The sequence below is a fragment of the Haliotis rufescens genome, unplaced genomic scaffold (assembly GCF_023055435.1).
Source record: "Haliotis rufescens isolate VD_foot unplaced genomic scaffold, xgHalRufe1.0.p SCAF_28, whole genome shotgun sequence".
Taxonomy (NCBI): Eukaryota; Metazoa; Mollusca; class Gastropoda; order Lepetellida; family Haliotidae; genus Haliotis; species Haliotis rufescens.
Window position 1 is genome coordinate 3,669,392 of NW_025963979.1, and position 21,408 is coordinate 3,690,799.

Consider the following 21,408-nt stretch of genomic DNA (forward strand, 5'->3'; position numbering starts at 1 on the left):
AACACAGCAACACATCTTTGTTTTATGAATGTGACCTGAACTTCACAACACAGCAACACATCTTTGTTTCATCAATCTGACCTGAACTTCACAACACAGCAACGCATCTTTGTTTCATGAATGTGACCTGAACTTCACAACACAGCAACACATCTTTGTTTCATCAATCTGACCTGAACTTCACAACACAGCAACGCATCTTTGTTTCATCAATCTGACCTGAACTTCACAACACAGCAACACATCTTTGTTTTATGAATGTGACCTGAACTTCACAACACAGCAACGCATCTTTGTTTCATCAATCTGACCTCAACTTCACAACACAGCAACACATCTTTGTTTCATCAATCTGACCTGAACTTCCCAACACAGCAACACATCTTTGTTACTTTCATCAATCTGACCTGAACCTTACAACACATTTACACATCGAATATCGATACTGCATGATACTTTATATATGGCAAGTGTAAATGCACTACCACAGTGAGTGCACATGCAGTTTCTAAAATATCATTACGTTTCATTTTCCCGATAGAGAAATTCATGCAATAATGACATTTTTTCTATTAAAACTTAGCCGAACAAAATCAGTTAAGACAAGATATTTATTCAGTCATAAGCACCTGAGTTATCAGTCTATCGCCATATTGAATTGGTGGATCCACGTTGATGTAGCTCAAACCATTTTGAGGGGCATCTGTGTGTACAGCAACGGGTCATTAGATGTGTGTTCGTTTGTCTCTCACACGACCCATGTTGTAGCCACAGCGGTGTCATCGCAGTTACCATTACAGTCTGGCGAAATGGGTAGCTAATTAATCAAACGCTTTGATAATTTGTCAATAACAAGCCATGCCAGCAGATATGCCCAAAACACGCCAATCAGTGGTCACAATAAGTCCGCTTTTGACGTTCTCATCACCTGTCAATCTTCGAAATTTTAAGCTTTAAATAAGAGTAACTTATAGAAAAAAGATCTACGTAGAGGACTGAGGACTGTATAGGCATATCTAATGCAGCCTCCATGGCAATGATGCAGTATTGGACCGGGCTGCTGGGGCAGGCAACAGGGCGTATTGATGAGCTTCATGTTAAAATCAATTTCGTTTTAGATTAGCGTAATTTCATGATGTGTGGTTGGCAGGCAAGCATCCCTTGTGACCCTGTGAATAACAAGGCTGTGATGACGGGGAAGAAATAAAGCCAGTATTAAAGTTAACAAGTACACTATCGCGCGCAGATATTCCCAGTTTTAGGATTCTGCATCCCATAAAATAGTTAATGTATTTAGTAATGGTTCGCCTTCATATAATTGCACTATGTAATTGTTTCTCTAGCTTAAACACCTCCGCGAAAAAGCTCAAATGATAATTAATTGAAATTGTAGTTTAAAAAAAGAAGTGCGATAGAGTGCCTGGAATTCATTTAGCAAACACCGTACTTGTTTTCAAGCGAGTATATTGGGCGTTTTGTGTCATTTGCAAAGTGCCTTCAATTTCGTTTATTGGCCTACATGTTTACACAGATTTAACAGGTGAAACCACAGCCAATTTATGACAGGTTCCAGCGCATGACTACTGTTTATCAAACTTTTCAGACAAGTTCCTGTGCACCAAAGAGAGAGATAGACACATGTTGAAGCCATGTTATGACGCTTACATCTTCAACGATATATACTCACAGTGTTGTATTTCTGTCAATGTTATTGTTTATCATTAAGTTGCAACAAATATCTCCTAACAAGCGGAGAAGTATACTTGATCGCGGCATATCTGACTGGGTAATGTCTTATTTCTAGTGGTCAAATACCCGTAAAATTGATATTCACAGACAACTGGCTGGAACCCTATTTTAGACAGTGACGCCAGGCCGTTGACCTGGTTATGCTAAAAAACTGCTCAATCACAAAATACATGTCGGAGCTCACTTACACTGGAACTGTCGTAACTCCCATACTCTAACATAAACTTACATTAGCAGAGTGCATGGCTTACATTACATAAGCTCTACAATCGCATTGTTTTGTTTGTTTATTTTTTAATGCCGCACTCAGCAATATATCACCTATATGACGGCGGTCTGTATTATTCGAATCTGGACAAGACATTCCAGTGATCATGAGCATTGATCTACGCAATTGGGATAGCCTGACCCCCCGATCCGAAAATAGCAGAATATCACAGATAACAGAGGTATCGTGTGGTAATTCGCGGATAATAAACGGAAGGATAAGATGTAACATGACAATCAACAGAACATGTTGGCGGTATAATGTATGGGTACAGACAACCAAGTAAGACAACATGCGCGTGAGGTCAAAATATGAACGTTTCAGATGACTTGATCAAGAATGGGTCATGTCCCTACATTGGGTCAAGCCCCCGTTTATACGGTGTCCGAATCAATCGTCCAATGACATTTTAAGGAACGCTTGTCCATTACTCTTGATATATATATATAGATATAGATATACCGATAAGCTGCCAGAGGGAGTCAGTTACAATACAAGCAGGATGGGAACGGTCCTTGAGAGACAAAATATGCACCACCATGGCCCGCAAACAGCAGAACTTCTGGGGACCATATGCTGTCTCGGAAGTGCTGTCTTGTGACCCTTCCATGGACAAAATACAGTGGCGTTCTGGCAGTCATAGTGATCCTACCCCATAGTATTACAGACCGGTCCACAAATGTGTCGTTTTGGCTTACGTTGGCGTTCACATGACGTTCGTAAAGACGCATCAAGGGACGTCCACCCCTACCCAGATAGTCCAGGGTAAATCTGGACTTATCCGAAAAAATACACGATCCCATCGACGATTTGTCCAGTTTCTACCCTCGGGACACCAGTAACGCCTGGCTAGAATGTGTCGATTTGTTGACAGTGGTTCAACACATGTTTTTCAGCATGCAGGAGATTTCTAATCGTCTGGTCAGTAACTCCGGTGGCATGGCACGGCTATTTGATTGGCCGTTTGGGCTCGATTTCTTTACATCTAACATTTTGTGTTCTACCAGTTTGCATCATGGCAACATAATGGCGTCCATCACGTTGCTGACGGCCCAATCTGAATATAAACACTGCATTAAAGCAAAAAAAATAGAGTGAGTGAGTTTGGGCAATATTCCAGTTAAATCACAGCTTCATGTGCCGAAGTGGTACAGGTCTTAGACGTTTACCATTTTAGTGAAACGTACTGGAACTGGTGTTGTGTAGGGTGCTGACAGACCTGGAAACATAATCGTGGCGAACTGGGATTCGAACCCAAGATCATAGATTTTTGGCGTGCCCAAGGGACGCATCTATGTACACCGAATTGCGGCGCCTATTACGACTGGGCTACCCGTGTCCCCACCAATCTCGCACGGTAGCAATTATAGCAGGGAATGTTAGTGAACATTCTTCTACTAGTGCTGCTTTATATAAAGGTGAATATAATTGAACTGTGTACTGTTATTAAGCAGAAAGGGCTGTAGGTACGAGCGTTGGTTGAAAAGCAGCTTTGTTTTTGTTGTTGTTTAAAATCGCACTCATGGTGATAGACACCATGAGCATCGATCTTCGCAATTAGGATACGACAAGCTTGGGTTGACCAATTTGGAGTCCAACTGTGATGGATTGCGTTAATAGAGCTGGTTGCTAGTTATTTACCATCATAACATAATCTCGCCCGAGATCCACACACGTCTACCAACAATGCTGTATTGCACACTAGTGTAGAAGGCTTTCTCCTGGTGGTGTTAAAGTCCCCCACAGCAGAAATGACGTCATCGTCTTTTGCGTATGCTTGCCAGACAGTTAGTTCTATTTTCAAGTTTGGGAAGACGTGGAAATCTGACCGTGCCAAATTTGGTGAATACGGAGGAGTTCAAATCGACACTCGTGCATTACTACAACGACGGCAACGTATTTTTGCACTCATATATTTTCCTAGTGGAACAGTACACCTTTAGTGAGTTTTACACGACTTTTAACCTTCATATTGCCACGCAGCCGCCTCAGCGAGGTAGTCCACCTGTAGAATCCCTTTGGAATCCCAGAAAACCCAAGCCATCACCCTACCAACTGATGGATTAGAGGTTGCCCCCTTCTTCGTAGGAAATGTTGATAATGGTAAATCCAAGACTCATCCATGGTTACAAATCGCTCAACAAAATCAACTGGATAAGGTTCAAAACGACGTTAATTCTCACGAGAGATGATGCTTCTGATCAGGGGTCAGAAGCCATGGAATCCAGCGTGCTGAAACATGTGTCATGCCTATTTCATTACTCAGACGGTTCTCAACTCTCTCATGAGAAATGCCTATTGTATTGGCTATGTGACGTGTCGTTGATCATCCATATGTATTTTATCAACCCTTTCCTTCGTGGTGGCAGTTCGCCTTTGAACTTCGCTGCCAACTTCTCAACGGTGGCAGAAAACAAAGCATCAGAGCAAGTTGACACCATGGCTGCATGGCTGGCTGTTGGAGTTATTCCTTTCATTCTGGTTATGATTGATGACAACACGGTATCCAATTTGAGTTTTAGAACGTTGTTGGTGTTTGGATCCTGGCCCCGCCTAGCGAATTCACGTAATGCAGTGGATCCGTATGCATGCCAGTTATCATTCTCTCTGGGGAATAAATATTTGTTTATTGAATAAATAAATGCATTTGAGATATCGAAATGTCCAAACAAACAATTTGTGGACATTCTTTTCCTTATCTTATACACGTTAAAACGAATGGACCGATATTTTTAGGGATGTCTGCAAAAGCAGAAGAATTGTGAAAATAGTTAAATTTGCAAATAGGTGTCAGAGAAACTGCATTATACAGGTGTATACAAAAAGTCTCACAACTTAGGAATTTCAAACAAATATCAAGATCTACAAGTAAATTCATCAGCGTTTGTATTGGGAAACAGCGTGTAAGTTTTCAAATTGTTATTTACACAGCGACGTCACGTAAAAGATAACTTCGTCCCTGCGTGATATAACGCTGATGTAGTTCATGTTCATTTCGCATTTGTGTTGTGCGGTTGCACCTGCGAGTTCAAAGACATCATGAACATAATTATCTGATATTCCAGCTACTTCCTCCTCGAAAGAGATAATACTGTCTTTCTTTCAGTTCACCAGAACAAAGATAGGAAGCAAAGTGGATTCCCACAGAATCACCGATAAGATGGCGAACGATAATGAGTGATGACTGACAGACGAGTCTCTGAAAAGGTATGCATTTAATCAACAAAAAAGAGTTTCGAATATCCCGGATCACGCTCATCTAATGTGATGTTCTGTTTGAACGACAGGAAATTTTAAAACGTTTTGTTCGAATTCATGAACGTATCTAGACCAAAGTATATATCAATGTATGAATTCAGTAAAAGGGTGCATGCACTTAACTCAATTATTTCAATCATGAGCAGGTGTTCTTTGTTAATACCCGCAGTCCGAGGACAGCAGACAGTCGAGCTATTTATTCATAACATTCTCCTTTTATGTAAACCGAAAGGCTTCGCTTAAGAAGTATCTATACGATAAGATAGCTGTATGTCAGAAAGAAAATCCTCATTCATCAACATGGTGTACGTGCACAGCGAAAGGTTTACGAAAAGTCAGTTTTACTTTGGAGTCGATATTATCTCTATACGGATTCGCATTTGTTGTATTTGAGATTTTGTTTTCAGTAAACTTTAGCTTCAAGATAGATGAGTGTGTACATAGGTAAACTGGCCAGGTAGTGATTGTAAACAGACCTCGCTATCTGCAGCTCCAGCTGGTTCGGGAGGACACGCTATCATGATACTGCCATTGCTCTGTTTATGCTCGAGGGAGCACTGCATTAATATAACTATGGGGCCACAAAACCCGCCTAAATAGCGGCTTTACAGATCAGCAGCTGTTGATAACACCGCTCCTGATTAACATAACGCTGAAGTCAGAAATGCAATTTAATAATGGCCAATGGTTTCACTTGATCAGACAGATTTGCGGTACGCGGGGTATGGTCAACGGAAGTATACATTCTCTTAGAATGTGATTGAGGTTTAGGCAGAATTCATTGACAGTATCTGGTGACCGCCTCCGTGGTCTAGTGGTAGAACGTCATACCAAAAAACGCTAAAAGATGGTGCTTGTTGTTATCCTGCCTGGCGCTCGGAGTGTAGTATTCATGTTAAATTAACTGCGCCATGATATCTCAGTGGGCTAGCACTATAAAATCGGCATTAGTCCGGACTAGTACAAGCAGCCACAAGTCGCTATATGCAAGTGCAATAATCTTGAACGCGATGTTAAACACCAATATCTGGTATTAATTATTATAGACTTTTTCTTTAAATTACGTAAATATATCATAGAATATGGACAAGCGAGTAGATTTATGAATCTAAAATGACAGTAATAGCAAACTTGATTCAAGTCGTTAAAATCCCGCTTTGTCCGAGATCTCAAATTTTATGATTTATATGATTGCAGCAAATAATCATTACCCCAATAATACAGATACAATATCTCATATTGAGACATGGCCTTTTTTCAGCGTCGAGCCAGGTTTAATTCGAGCACCAGCACGTGTAGCAGTCCCTCGGGTAGAGAATAGGTCTGCAGCAACAGGCGTAAAAGGCGACTAACGGGATCGGGTGGTCAGGCTCACTGACTTGGTTGATGCATGTCATCGTATCCCAATTGCGTATATCGATGCTCATGATGTCAATCACTGGACTGTCTGGTCGAGACTCGATTTTTTACAAATATTTATTGTTGAACGCGGCGTTAAACAAACACAAAACAACAGTTATAGTCCCTGTTTCAGATTGAAGTAGCTGTCTCTTACATGTGGTTAAGATTTCCTGAAGATTGCATCACTCCCGAGTGGGTTAATTCAGCATGCATGCGACCTGCAGCAGCGCATCCAGAGCTTAATGACTGGATGATGTGAACCAGTTGATATGGAACGCTTTCACTTGTAAATATATCGCATAACTATCACAATACATTTTAATCAAACCCGTGTGGTGCAAGACCCTGCATTATGGCGACTGTGGATCTATGGAGGTAAATCTCCTGTCAACAAGGGATACAATCTGAAGTAGCTTGAGGAGCCACTAGGCTTTCAATTACACGTCCCAACAGATCTTAATTTTATTCGTTATTACTTCCGCAATCGACATGCGGACGTCAGTAATAAATGGCCAATTACCCATCTGAATTTTGTCATGGTTAATCTGCTGCCAGCGACCTTGACAGAGACTGTACTTCAGCCAAGTCATATTGCCGTGTATTGCATCTGACACGGCTGTCGACCGTTCATCTTTACCCTATGTCCTCACATACGCCATGAATCTAATTTATAAGGGTGAATAGTGCACATAATATTTTGGATTAGCAACTATGAAGACAGGCTAACAATATGCAGTACGCGTTTGAAGTTATCCTAACAATATTCGGCATACGGAGATGTCATATATACGGCATTCATTGGAAGCTAGTCGAACATTAATGGCAAACGTGTTAATACACTCTTGCAATTTGTTCACGTTGTATAACAAATGGTTGTTGAAGATTAAGTTGCCATTATGCACGTGGCCTATATATATTCGTGTCATAGGAATGAGTCACTGTATCGCTTTATATAATAATATACGTAAGCTCCTATTATGATTGAAAACAGCACGCCAGCCAAGCAGTTATTAGATATCTGTTCCTGTGACAGGATATAAAACAGGCAGGCATGAGTAAACAATGTAACTGCTATAATATCAGCACTAAATCAGCACACGGTGGTTGACTGGCCAATTCAGAAATACATGCCATATGATCTGTAGTTGACCTGCTGTTCTGCACTCAGTGTGTAATCGATCTTGACCAATTGATCTGCGGATCAACTGAACCCCTGCTGCGACAGGTTTGAAATATAACAAGTATAGATCTTCCCCTCTTTCTCCGGCAGTTACCACGGTGACACCTGCACCAGCCCAGTATGGAGGATGGGAGTGCTCAGGCCCTCGAAGTCATCATTAGTCAGAGCGATCAGTTTGGCTTCTTCCAGAAACGTACCTTCATCGCCACAAGTTTCCTACAAGCAATAACAATCTCCGTTCTTGTGTACACGTGTGTGGCCACCCCGGAACCCTCCACCGATGACCCGTGTACAGTGGCCAGTACTAATGGGGCGGAGCCGCTCAATGAGACATTTACATCCTTCAATCAAACAGTTTCTGTGGCATCCACAAACATTGCTCACACAAGCAAGGCATGTTCCTCCACGGATACCGGCAGCTTTATATTCATCCTGACCCTTCATGTGCCAAAGGTAATGGAGGACCCATCTTGAGGGGGACTTTACATTGTAAGCTCATCCGAATGACGAGCAATGTATGGTACCTAAACTATGTTTGGTGCACTGTTTCCATTCCAAATGTCCTTATCAATCTGTATCTGCTAGCATAACCAGTTGTTAAATCGATACGTAATGTCATGTGGGTGCGTTCGGTTACATAAATTCCCTTCATTCTGGTTTATTAAATAATCGTCTAAAATCTCATTTGTAAACGAACTAATGTTTTGGCATGTAGGGTAATTCAACTTAACCTCAGTGAAAATATATAGAGTTGATTATTTCCCCCCACAGTGGTTGCGTCCCCTGGACGGCTTGACCTTGTCTGAGTACACCGTATTCGGCCAAGTATCGGGTGTAATCCTAGGATCTCTGATTGGAGCGTTCTTTGGCGATGTGTACGGCCGGAGAAAACCTATGTTCGTGTGCTTTATATTGATGCTCGTCTTCCATATTCTGACGGGAGTAGCTGTCTCCTGGCCGGTCTTCGTTGTCTTCCGTATCATTGTGGGCCTGGCAGCAGGTAAGCGCCTACATGTATACGTTGTGGAATTTCTACTTATATGTTAACTTACTTTACATTATTCAGCATTAGGATTTAAAACAAATTAATCAATCTAAAGTAACTTAATATCGGTAACATCACATAATTCCTTCGGTTCTGTTTGCCGTATTTCAAGTTTTAATGGCGTTTGCTCAATTTTCAGTTGTTTTACATTTTACATGATCTAACAATCGCTATTTGTTGTAGTTGGACACCGTTGACTACATCTGCCTGTGAACTCAAATGTATTCTTGGTACCAACTACCTTGAGAATATTGTTTTTTGTTGTATGGTTATCTCAGCTCTTCTAGTATATGTATTACTCACCTAGTCAAACTGTCATTTGGGGCGGTCGGATAGCCTGGTGGTTAAAGCGTTCTCTCGTCACGCCGAAGACCCGGGTTCGATTCCCGACATGGGTACGATGTGTGAAGCCGATTTCTGGTGTCTGCCGCTGTGATATTGCTGTAATAATTCTAAACTCGGCGTAAAACCATACTCACTCACACACTCCTAGAAAGACGGTATGTGTGGATGGACGGTACTGTAGGTGCCTTGTACGTGTTGTAAGTGTTGGTCTCTGAAAATCCAAAGTCGAACACAGAAAGAGCACTTAGTCATTTGATCATAATCGTCAATACTGTTCTATTCGTCTTCAAACGCACGTGGTTAGCAGGAAAATAGTAAATGGATGTATTTGAAAAGGGTCGATAGATTAAGGATACACAATCACAGCGGGATTTAACGAATACCGGAAATACAGAACCAGGGAATGACATGCAACGATATCGTGCATCCAACAATGAAACTTTACAAACAAATGGCTGTGGACACATGCAGTATGTTGATGTATAACATCCGCTTCCATTGTCCCCAGGAGCATTCCTCGTAGTGAGCGTGGTGATGCCGATGGAGTGTATTGGGCAGGACTGGCGGGACGTGTGTATCTGTTCAGGGATGTGGACAATGGGTGTGGTCTTTCTCTCCCTAGAGACGCTCATTACGGAGAACTGGCGGTATCTAGCATTTCTATCTGGCGCCATCGGAACCCCATTTATAGGAACATATTAGTGAGTGACGTGTCTGTGTAACCCTGTCTGTCCTTCATCACATCTCTCTGTAACTTCATCTAATGTATATCTCGCAAATTACACGTACAGGGTTTGTTATGGTTGACTTATGGTAGATAGCTCCTAATACAGCCACCTGCTGATACCATGGTTAACAGGTCGAGTATATATGTTTGACTTCATATGTGTTCAAAATATATTCGCTGGTGTACTTACTTAATGTGATTCAAGCAGAGACATATAAAATATCTCTTCAGATGGATACTCAAAGGTATTGTAGCTTTAATTAATTTGTGTTGCATTTCAGTTAATGATGACATCCATGAAACGAAGTCCCAAACCAGTTAACCAGTTTTCACGATAAATGCAGCAAAACACATGGACAAGGATATAATCTCTATTACATTCCTTTCTCTTTGCCTTAACCTTTATCATTAACATCAAAAGTGCTTTCTTTCGAAGATGAACTTTATTTTTACAGCCTTGTGCCAGAAAGTGCTAGATGGTTGCTATGCCAACAACGCTTCAAATCATCAGAATCGGGAATTAGGGAAATGATATCTTGTAATGAGCACGCGGTGCCGGGAGTGACGTCACTTCTGGACAAAGCAAGGGCTTCTGTTGTCGGGCACATGCATCACAAGAAATACACATACTTAGACTTGTGTCATTCCGTCGATCGTATCAAGTGGACTATAGCCTTAGTGTACGTATGGTAAGTACAGGTGTCGACGACATTCTCACTGGAAATCCTTGTGTCACTGTATTAAATGTTAAAAGGAGACGAAAGTCGGGTTTTATTTGAAACGGGATAATACCTACAACGTGAAGAAAAAGTAGATCAAATTTACAAAGACAATGCTTAAAATATATAATGTAATATGACCGTTAGCCCTTGGGCATCTGTGCCGGAAATATGACTGTAAGATGTCACACAGGGAGATGAGTGTTTACATGTGGGAGGAAAGCTGATCCAGGTCACGGATCGTAGACGTCTACCTTGTTGTAAAACACCACGAGCAAATACCGGGTGCTGTGAAACCAAGGAATACAATTAGTGTGATTTAACCTATAAACCTAATGAACTGAACGTAGCATAACGCTCTGCAGCTGATACAATACCGATAGACATAGGTGACAGTAAGGCAAGCTAATTACAGTTGGGACGCATTTTCACTTTAACGATATCCATTGAGACACAGGCTGGCAATCACGGAACTGTTTTCATTTTAAATAACGAAATAATCACGAATGCAGGTTTATTTGAAAATATCGGTACTTAGTATTATAAAGAAATGAGAGGAAAGGAGTATATTCTGCATGCATGTCTGTTCAAACGTATTCGGTAATCGTTTCAAAATCTAAGACTCTGAATATATAAGCTTATTAACTCTACATGTACATGTAGAACAATCTCTATACCTCCACGTGTACATTAAGCTGTCTAACACTACATGTACATGTACATCAAGCTTGATAACTATACATGCACATCAAACAGTGTAACTCTACATGTACATCAAGCTGTAAAACTCTACATTTAAATCAAACAGTGTAACACTACATGTACATCAAGCTGTGTAAGTCTACATGCACATCAAGCAATGTAACTCTACATGCACATCAAACAGTGAAACTCTACATGCACATCAAACAGTGAAACTCTACATGCACATCAAACAGTGTAACTCTACATGTACATCAAGCTGTATAACTCTACATTTACATCAAGCTATATAACTCTACATGTACATCAAGCTGTAAAACTCTGCATGCACATCAAACACTTGATAACTCTACATGCACATCAAGGTGTATAACTCCACATGTACATCAAGCAGTGTAACTCTACATGCACATCAAGCAGTGTAGCTCTACATGTACATCAAACAGTGTAACTCTACATGCACATCAAGCAGTGTAACTCTACATGTACATCAAACAGTGTAACTCTACATGTACATCAAGCTGTGTAACTCTACATGTACATCAAGCAATGTAACTCTACATGTACATCAAGCTGTGTAACTCTACATGCACATCAAACAGTGTAACTCTACATGCACATCAAGAAGTGTAACTCTACATGCACATCAAGCAATGTAACTCTACATGCACATCAAACAGTGAAACTCTACATGCACATCAAACAGTGAAACTCTACATGCACATCAAACAGTGTAACTCTACATGTACATCAAGCTGTGTAACTCTACATGTACATCAAGCAATGTAACTCTACGTGCACATCAAACAGTGAAACTCTACATGCACATCAAACAGTGTAACTCTACATGTACATCAAGCTGTGTAACTCTACATGCGCATCAAGCAGTGTAACTCTACATGTACATCAAGCTTGATAAATCTACATGTACATCAAGCTGTGTAACTCTACATGCACATCAAGCTGTGTAACTCTACATGCACACCAAGCTGTGTAACTCTACATGCACATCAAGCAGTGTAACTCTACATGTACATCAAACAGTGAAACTTTACATGCACATAAAACAGTGTAACTCTACATGCACATCAAACAGTGTAACTCTACATGTACATCAAGCTGTGTAACTCTACATGTACATCAAACAGTGTAACTCTACATGTACATCAAGCAGTGTAACTCTACATGCACATCAAGCAGAGTAACTCTACATGTACATCAAGCTTGATAAATCTACATGTACATCAAGCTGTGTAACTCTACGTGCACATCAAGCTGTGTAACTCTACATGTACATCAAGCTGTGTAACTCTACATGCACATCAAACAGTGTAACTCTACATGTACATGAAGCAATGTAACTCTACATGTACATCAAGCTGTGTAACTCTACATGCACATCAAACAGTGTAACTCTACATGCACATCAAGAAGTGTAACTCTACATGCACATCAAACAGTGTAACTCTACATGCACATCAAACAGTGTAACTCTACATGTACATCAAGCTATGTAACTCTACATGTACATCAAGCAGTGTAAGTCTACATGAACATCAAACAGTGAAACTCTACATGCACATAAAACAGTGTAACTCTACATGTACATCACACAGTGTAACTCTACATGTTCATCAAGCTTGGTAAATCGACATGTACATCAAACAGTGAAACTCTACATGCACATAAAACAGTGTAACTCTACATGTACATCAAGCTTGATAAATCTACATGTACATCAAGCTGTGTAACTCTACATGCACATCAAGCTGTGTAACTCTACATGCACATCAAGCTGTGTAACTCTACATGTACATCAAGCTGTGTAACTCTACATGCACATCAAACAGTGTAACTCTACATGTACATGAAGCAATGTAACTCTACATGTACATCAAGCTGTGTAACTCTACATGCACATCAAACAGTGTAACTCTACATGCACATCAAGAAGTGTAACTCTACATGTACATCAAGCAGTGTAACTCTACATGTACATCAAACAGTGTAACTCTACATGTACATCAAGCTGTGTAACTCTACATGCACATCAAGCAGAGTAACTCTACATGTACATCAAGCTTGATAAATCTACATGTACATCAAGCTGTGTAACTCTACATGCACATCAAGCTGTGTAACTCTACATGCACATCAAGCAGTGTAACTCTACATGTACATCAAACAGTGAAACTCTACATGCACATCAAACAGTGTAACCCTACATGCACATCAAACAGTGTAACTCTACATGTACATCAAACAGTGTAACTCTACATGTACATCAACCTGTTTAACTCTACATGTACATCAAGCAGTGTAACTCTACATGTACATCAAACAGTGTAACTCTACATGTACATCAAGCAGTGTAACTCTACATGTACATCAAGCTGTGTAACTCTACATGTACATCAAGCAGTGTAACTCTACATGTACATCACACAGTGTAACTCTACATGCACATCAAGCAGTGTAACTCTACGTGCACATCAAACAGTGAAACTCTACATGCACATCAAGCAGTGTAACTCTACATGTACATCAAACAGTGTAACTCTACATGTACATCAAGCTGTGTAACTCTACATGCACATCAAGCAGTGTAACTCTACATGTACATCAAGCTTGATAAATCTACATGTACATCAAGCTGTGTAACTCTACATGCACATCAAGCTGTGTAACTCTACATGCACATCAAGCAGTGTAACTCTACATGTACATCAAACAGTGAAACTCTACATGCACATCAAACAGTGTAACCCTACATGCACATCAAACAGTGTAACTCTACATGTACATCAAACAGTGTAACTCTACATGTACATCAACCTGTTTAACTCTACATGTACATCAAGCAGTGTAACTCTACATGTACATCAAACAGTGTAACTCTACATGTACATCAAGCAGTGTAACTCTACATGTACATCAAGCTGTGTAACTCTACATGTACATCAAGCAGTGTAACTCTACATGTACATCACACAGTGTAACTCTACATGCACATCAAGCAGTGTAACTCTACGTGCACATCAAACAGTGAAACTCTACATGCACATCAAGCAGTGTAACTCTACATGTACATCAAACAGTGTAACTCTACATGTACATCAAGCTGTGTAACTCTACATGCACATCAAGCAGTGTAACTCTACATGTACATCAAGCTTGATAAATCTACATGTACATCAAGGTGTGTAACTCTACATGCACATCAAGCTGTGTAACTCTACATGCACATCAAGCTGTGTAACGCTACATGCACATCAAGCTGTGTAACTCTACATGCACATCAAGCTGTGTAACTCTACATGTACATCAAGCTGTGTAACTCTACATGCACATCAAGCAGTGTAACTCTACATGCACATCAAACAGTGTAACTCTACATGTACATCAAGCTTGATAAATCTACATGCACATCAAGCTGTGTAACTCTACGTGCACATCAAGCTGTGTAACTCTACATGCACATCAAGCTGTGTAACTCTACATGTACATCAAGCTGTGTAACTCTACATGTATATGAAACAGTGTAACTCTACATGTACATCAAGCAATGTAACTCTACATGTACATCAAGCTGTGTAACTCTACATGCACATCAAGCAGTGTAACTCTACATGCACATCAAGAAGTGTAACTCTACATGCACATCAAACAGTGTAACTCTACATGCACATCAAGCAGTGTAACTCTACATGTACATCAAGCTGTGTAACTCTACATGTATATGAAACAGTGAAACTCTACATGCACATCAAACAGTGTAACTCTACATGCACATCAAACAGTGTAACTCTACATGTACATCAAGCTGTGTAACTCTACATGCACATCAAGCAGTGTAACTCTACATGCACATCAAACAGTGTAACTCTAAATGGAAATCAAGGTGTGTAACTCTAGATGCACATCAAGCTGTGTAACTCTACATGTACATCAAGCTTGATAAATCTACATGTACATCAAGCTGTGTAACTCTACATGTACATCAAGCTGTGTAACTCTACATGCACATCAAGCTGTGTAACTCTACATGCACATCAAGCTGTGTAACTCTACATGCACATCAAGCTGTGTAACTCTACATGTACATCAAGCTGTGTAACTCTACATGCACATCAAGCAGTGTAACTCTACATGCACATCAAACAGTGTAACTCTACATGTACATCAAGCTGTGTAACTCTACATGCACATCAAGCAGTGTAACTCTACATGTACATCAAGCTGTGTAACTCTACATGCACATCAAGCTGTGTAACTCTACATGCACATCAAGCTGTGTAACTCTATATGTACATCAAGCTGTGTAACTCTACATGTATATGAAACAGTGTAACTCTACATGTACATCAAGCAATGTAACTCTACATGCACATCAAGAAGTGTAACTCTACGTGCACATCAAACAGTGTAACTCTACATGTACATCAAGCTGTGTAACTCTACATGCACATCAAGCAGTGTAACTCTACATGCACATCAAGAAGTGTAACTCTACATGCACATCAAACAGTGTAACTCTACATGCACATCAAACAGTGTAACTCTACATGTACATCAAGCAGTGTAACTCTACATGTACATCAAGCAGTGTAACTCTACATGTACATCAAACAGTGAAACTCTACATGCACATAAAACAGTGTAACTCTACATGCACATCAAACAGTGTAACTCTACATGTACATCAAGCTGTGTAACTCTACATGTACATCAAGCAGTGTAACTCTACATGTACATCAAACAGTGAAACTCTACATGCACATCAAACAGTGTAACTCTACATGCACATCAAGCTGTGTAACTCTACATGTACATCAAGCTGTGTAACTCTACATGCACATCAAGCAGTGTAACTCTACATGTTCATCAAGCTTGGTAAATCGACATGTACATCAAGCTGTGTAACTCTACATGCACATCAAGCTGTGTAACTCTACATGCACATCAAGCTGTGTAACTCTACATGCACATCAAGCTGTGTAACTCTACATGTATATGAAACAGTGTAACTCTACATGTACATCAAGCAATGTAACTCTACATGTACATCAAGCTGTGTAACTCTACATGCACATCAAGCAGTGTAACTCTACATGCACATCAAGAAGTGTAACTCTACATGCACATCAAACAGTGTAACTCTACGCGAGCTGTGTAACTCTACATGTAAATCAAACAGTGTAACTCTACATGTACATCAAGCTGTGTAAGTCTACATGTAAATCAAACAGTGTAACTCTACATGTAAATCAAACAGTGTAACTCTACATTCACATCAAGCTGTGTAACTCTACATGTACATGCGCATCAAGCTATATAACTCCACATGCACATCAAGCTGTGTAACTCTACATGTACATGCGCATCAAGTTATATAACTCCACATGCACATGAAGCTGTATCATTCTACATGTACATCAAGCTGGGTAACTCTACATGCGCATCAAGCTATATAACTCCACATGCACATCAAGCTGTGTAACTGTACACGTACATGCGCATCAAGCTATATAACTCCACATGCACATGAAGCTGTATCATTCTACATGTACATGAAGCTGTGTAACTCTACATGTGCGTCAAGTTGTTGAACTCTGCAAGTACTTGTAAGAAGTAAATGTTACATGTGTGCTGTGAAACTATCACGTCAATGTGAAAACGACATTGCCTGTTCTTCTGACACCAGTACGCCATGGCACTACAGTATGTGCAAGATGTACTTTCTGTGATTGCTCCTTCACCATAGTGTCTCCCCATTTATCCAAAGTCCCAGCAATACCACAGTCGAATTAACACGATGATGAAAGCAATAATACTGATCATAAGAATATGCAAGAAATCTAATAGCTGCCATCAGAAATAAATTCCATACATATCTTTCAGAAACCTCATTTTCTTGCTTGCTGTTTCATTAAAGAAAACCATCCGAAAGGAGTTGCCACAGTGTATCACCCATAAAAGCCTGCGATCATCAATACACGTATCTCCTATGAATATATCACTTGCTGGCATATTTGCTTTTGTTTGTTTCAGCTTGGTCGCTTCGACTGTATATTTTTGCCTTGCTGAGAAAACACGGAGAATAACTGAGAACGCATATGTAGATAGATTCCTTCCATACATCGTCGACCTTCCGCTTACCTGGTCGGCAGTCGTTGTAAATAAATGGTAAGGCCATTTCAACACTTAGAATTTTAGAATTATCCAGTGATGAAGGATGTGAACAAGTGGTCTTGAAGTCGCTTTGCTGAACAATTATGTTGTAGATCAAACTTCCTAAGAATAGAAAGAATAGAAGCTGACTCTCTTTCAATACGTATTTCAGTTTGGGTGTTTTACAGAGAAGTACATGTACGTTCCTACATTTGCCTCTTGTTACATACACTGACATCACACTAGATGCTCAAGAGATATTTATGTGTTCAGAGATACGAGCAGTCAGAAATGATTGACCGTCCCGTTTACTCAGGCTATCAACCTTCCTTCATGTATCAGCTTCTAAGTACCTATACGTATTTTTTAGCCATTCTATTTTAAGTATGTGTCCAGGTATCTTGTGTAGACGGTCAAGGTTGCGAGTGTATCCAAAAAATGTACGTTTGAAAAAAACCATGTTCATATTGTCTTGTAAGTTGGGTGTCGAGAGTTCACAACGGTCAGCTGCTGAGTGATTGAATTGGAAGTTATAACCCAGAGTGACTGCGGCGTGTGTGAGTTGGGAGTTACATCAGAGTGTTATTGGGTGAATTGGAAGTTATATCGCAGTGTGTGAGTGTGTGAGTTGGGAGTTATATGACAGTGTGTGAGTTGGGAGTTACATCAGAGTGATAGTGGGTGAGTTGGAAGTTATATCGCAGTGTGTCAGTGTATGAGTTGGGAGTTATATCACAGTGTGTGAGTGTGTGAGTTGGGATTTATATCGCAGTGTGTGAGTGTGTGGGTTGGGAGTTTTATCACAGTGTGTGAGTTGGGAGTTACATCAGAGTGTTAGTGTGTGAGTTGGAAGTTATATCGCAGAGTGTCAGTGTGTGAGTTGGGAGTTACATCATAGTGTGTGAGTGTGTGATTTGGGAGTGACATCACAGTATGTGAGTGGGTGAGTTGGAAGTTATATCGCAGTGTGTGAGTTGGGAGTTACAATCACAGTGTGTGAGTGTGTGAGTTGGGAGTTACATCAGAGTGTTAGTGGGTGAGTTGGAAGTTATATCGCAGTGTGTGAGTTGGGAGTTATATGACAGTGTGTGAGTGTGTGAGTTGGGAGTTACATCACAGTGTGTGAGTGTGTGAGTTGGGAGTTATATCACAGAGTGTGATTGTGTGAGTTGGGAGTTATATCACAGTGTATGAGTGTGTGAGTTGGGAGTTATATCAGTATGTGAGTGTGTGTAAGTTGGGTGTCGAGAGTTCACAACGGTCAGCTGCTGAGTGATTGAATTGGAAGTTATATCCCAGAGTGACTGCGGGGTGGGTGAGGTGGGAGTTATATCACAGCGTGTGAGTGTGTGTGAGTTGAGAGTTATATCACAGTGTGTGAGCGGGCGGGTTGGGAGTTATATCCCAGTGTGTGAGCTGGTTAGTGATAAGGATAGAAGTTATATTCCAATGTGTCAGCTGAGTGGGTGGGTTGGAAGTTATATCACAGTGTGTGAGTGTGTGAGTTGGGAGTTACATCAGAGTGTTAGTGGGTGAGTTCGAAGTTATATCGCAGTGTGTCAGTGTGTGAGTTGGGAGTTATATGACAGTGTGTGAGTTGGGAGTTACATCAGAGTGATAGTGGGTGAGTTGGAAGTTATATCGCAGTGTGTCAGTGTATGAGTTGGGAGTTATATCACAGTGTGTGAGTGTGTGAGTTTGGAGTTATATCACAGTATGTGACTGGATGTGTTGGACGTTATATCACAGTGTGTGAGTGTGTGACTTGGGAGTTATATGACAGTGTATGAGTGTGTGAGTTGGGAGTCACATCGCAGTGTGTGAGTGTGTGGGTTGGGAGTTATATCACAGTATGTGAGTGTGTGAGTTGGGAGTTACATCAGAGTGTTAGTGGGTGAGTTGGAAGTTATATCGCAGAGTGTCAGTGTGTGAGTTGGGAGTTATATCATAGTGTGTGAGTGTCTGATTTGGGAGTTACATCAGAGTGTTAGTGGGTGAGTTGGAAGTTATATCGCAGGGTGTCAGTGGGTGAGTTGGAAGTTATATCGCAGTGTGTGAGTGTGTGAGTTGGGAGTTATATCACAGTATGTGAGTGTGTGAGTTGGGAGTTACATCAGAGTGTTAGTGGGTGAGTTGGGAGTTATATCACAGTGTGTGAGTGTGTGAGTTGGGGGTTATATCACAGTATGTGAGTGTGTGAGTTGGGAGTTACATCAGAGTGTTAGTGGGTGAGTTGGAAGTTATATCGCAGTGTGTGAGTTTGGAGTTATATCACAGTGTGTGAGTGTGTGAGTTGGGAGTTATATCACAGTATGTGAGTGTGTGAGTTGGGAGTTACATAAGAGTGTTATTGGGTGAGTTGGAAGTTATATCGCAGAGTGTCAGTGTGTGAGTTGGGAGTTATATCACAGTGTGTGAGTGTGTGAGTAGGGAGTTACATCACATTGTATGAGTTTGTGGGTTGGGAGTTATGTCACAGTGTGTGAGTGTGTGAGCTGGGAGTTACATCAGAGTGTTAGTCGGTGAGTTGGAAGTTATATCGCAGAGTGTCAGTGTGTGAGTTGGGAGTTATATCACAGAGTATGAGTGTGTGAGTTGGGAGTTACATCAGAGTGTTAGTGTGTGAGCTGGGAGTTATATCACAGTGTGTGAGTCAAATGTGTGAGTTGGGAGTTATATCATAGTGTGTGAGTGTGTGAGTTGGGTGTTATATCACAGTATGTGAGTGTGTGAGTTGGGAGTTACATCAGAGTGCTAGTGGGTGAGTTGGAAGTTATATCACAGTGTGTTAGTTGGGAGTTATATCACAGTGTGTGAGTGTGTGAGTTGGGAGTTATATCACAGAGTGTGAGTGTGTGAGTTGGGAGTTATATCACAGTGTATGAGTGTGTGAGTTGGGAGTTATATCACAGTGTATGAGTGTGTGAGTTGGGAGTTATATCACAGTATGTGAGTGTGTGAGTTGGGAGTTACATCAGAGTGCCAGTGGGTGAGTTTGAAGTTATATCGCAGTGTGTGAGTTGGGAGTTATATCACAGAGTGTGAGTGTGTGAGTAGGGAGTTACATCACAGTGTGTGAGTGTGTGAGTTGAGAGTTATATCACAGAGTGTGAGTGTGTGAGTAGGGAGTTATATCACAGTGTATGAGTGTGTGAGTTGGGAGTTATATCACAATGTCTGAGTGTGTGAGTTGAGAGTTGTATCGCTGTGGTGGAGCGTTTGGAGTGCCTGTGCTGTTGGAAGGACATATCCCTATAGAATATCAGTGTAAACTGCAGTAGTCATGTTACCATCAAATGTTCATAATGTTCAAATACACATAATTGTGTGGCACCCAACACAGACACCTCACCTAACACATGTAAGTTAGGACTGTTCTTTGAACGCTGGTAAAAAACATTTTGTATGCACTTTGGATATAGCCACACTGAACTTTCATCTGAGATCATAACATTGTCCCAATTGAAATTTCCATGTTCCAGTTCAAAAGACGTTTTTGCTGTTCAGGTTTGAAAAGTGGTGATGCAATTCATTGTGATTTCTCCTACTACGTTAGACTTTTGTCTCTTCAGAAACATGAACTGTTCCTCTATTAATCATTTCATGCCTAATATTTTCAATGCTGCAGAGTCTATTTTTAGACATCAATAAACTTAGTCACCTGTAACCAACAGTCAAGTTTCCTTATTCTACCTGCTCCCTTTTTGTGCTTAATTCCATTTCCACTATCAATATTTTTCAAAACACGGTACAGAGTTGATATTGGACTGTCTGTTCTGCCATGTTTGCCGTCTGTGAACTTGTTTAACAAGGGAGGCAACTCTGGTAATATTTTACAAATAT

At 40.6% G+C, this 21,408-nt stretch overlaps 1 protein-coding gene across 8 annotated transcripts in view; it reads left to right on the forward strand.

Moving 5' to 3' along the window:
* The window catches only part of LOC124139927 (solute carrier family 22 member 4-like), a 103,520-nt gene that overhangs the window by 66,459 nt on the left and 15,653 nt on the right, over window positions 1–21,408 (forward strand). For 6 of the 8 annotated variants that reach the window (XR_007222964.1, XR_007222969.1, XR_007222966.1 and 3 more), the window contains 6 exons: window positions 5,124–5,224; window positions 7,947–8,309; window positions 8,628–8,856; window positions 9,755–9,947; window positions 10,429–10,662; window positions 17,446–17,580. Coding sequence is in view for 1 of the 8 variants with exons in the window: in XM_048402670.1 (XP_048258627.1) it covers window positions 7,977–8,309; window positions 8,628–8,856; window positions 9,755–9,947; window positions 10,429–10,662; window positions 17,446–17,580 (1,124 nt within the window). In the remaining 7 variants the exon portion in view is untranslated. The remainder of the gene's footprint in view (window positions 1–5,123; window positions 5,225–7,946; window positions 8,310–8,627; window positions 8,857–9,754; window positions 9,948–10,428; window positions 10,663–17,445; window positions 17,581–21,408) is intronic. The other 2 variants (XR_007222965.1, XR_007222968.1) reach the window with 1 other exon arrangement.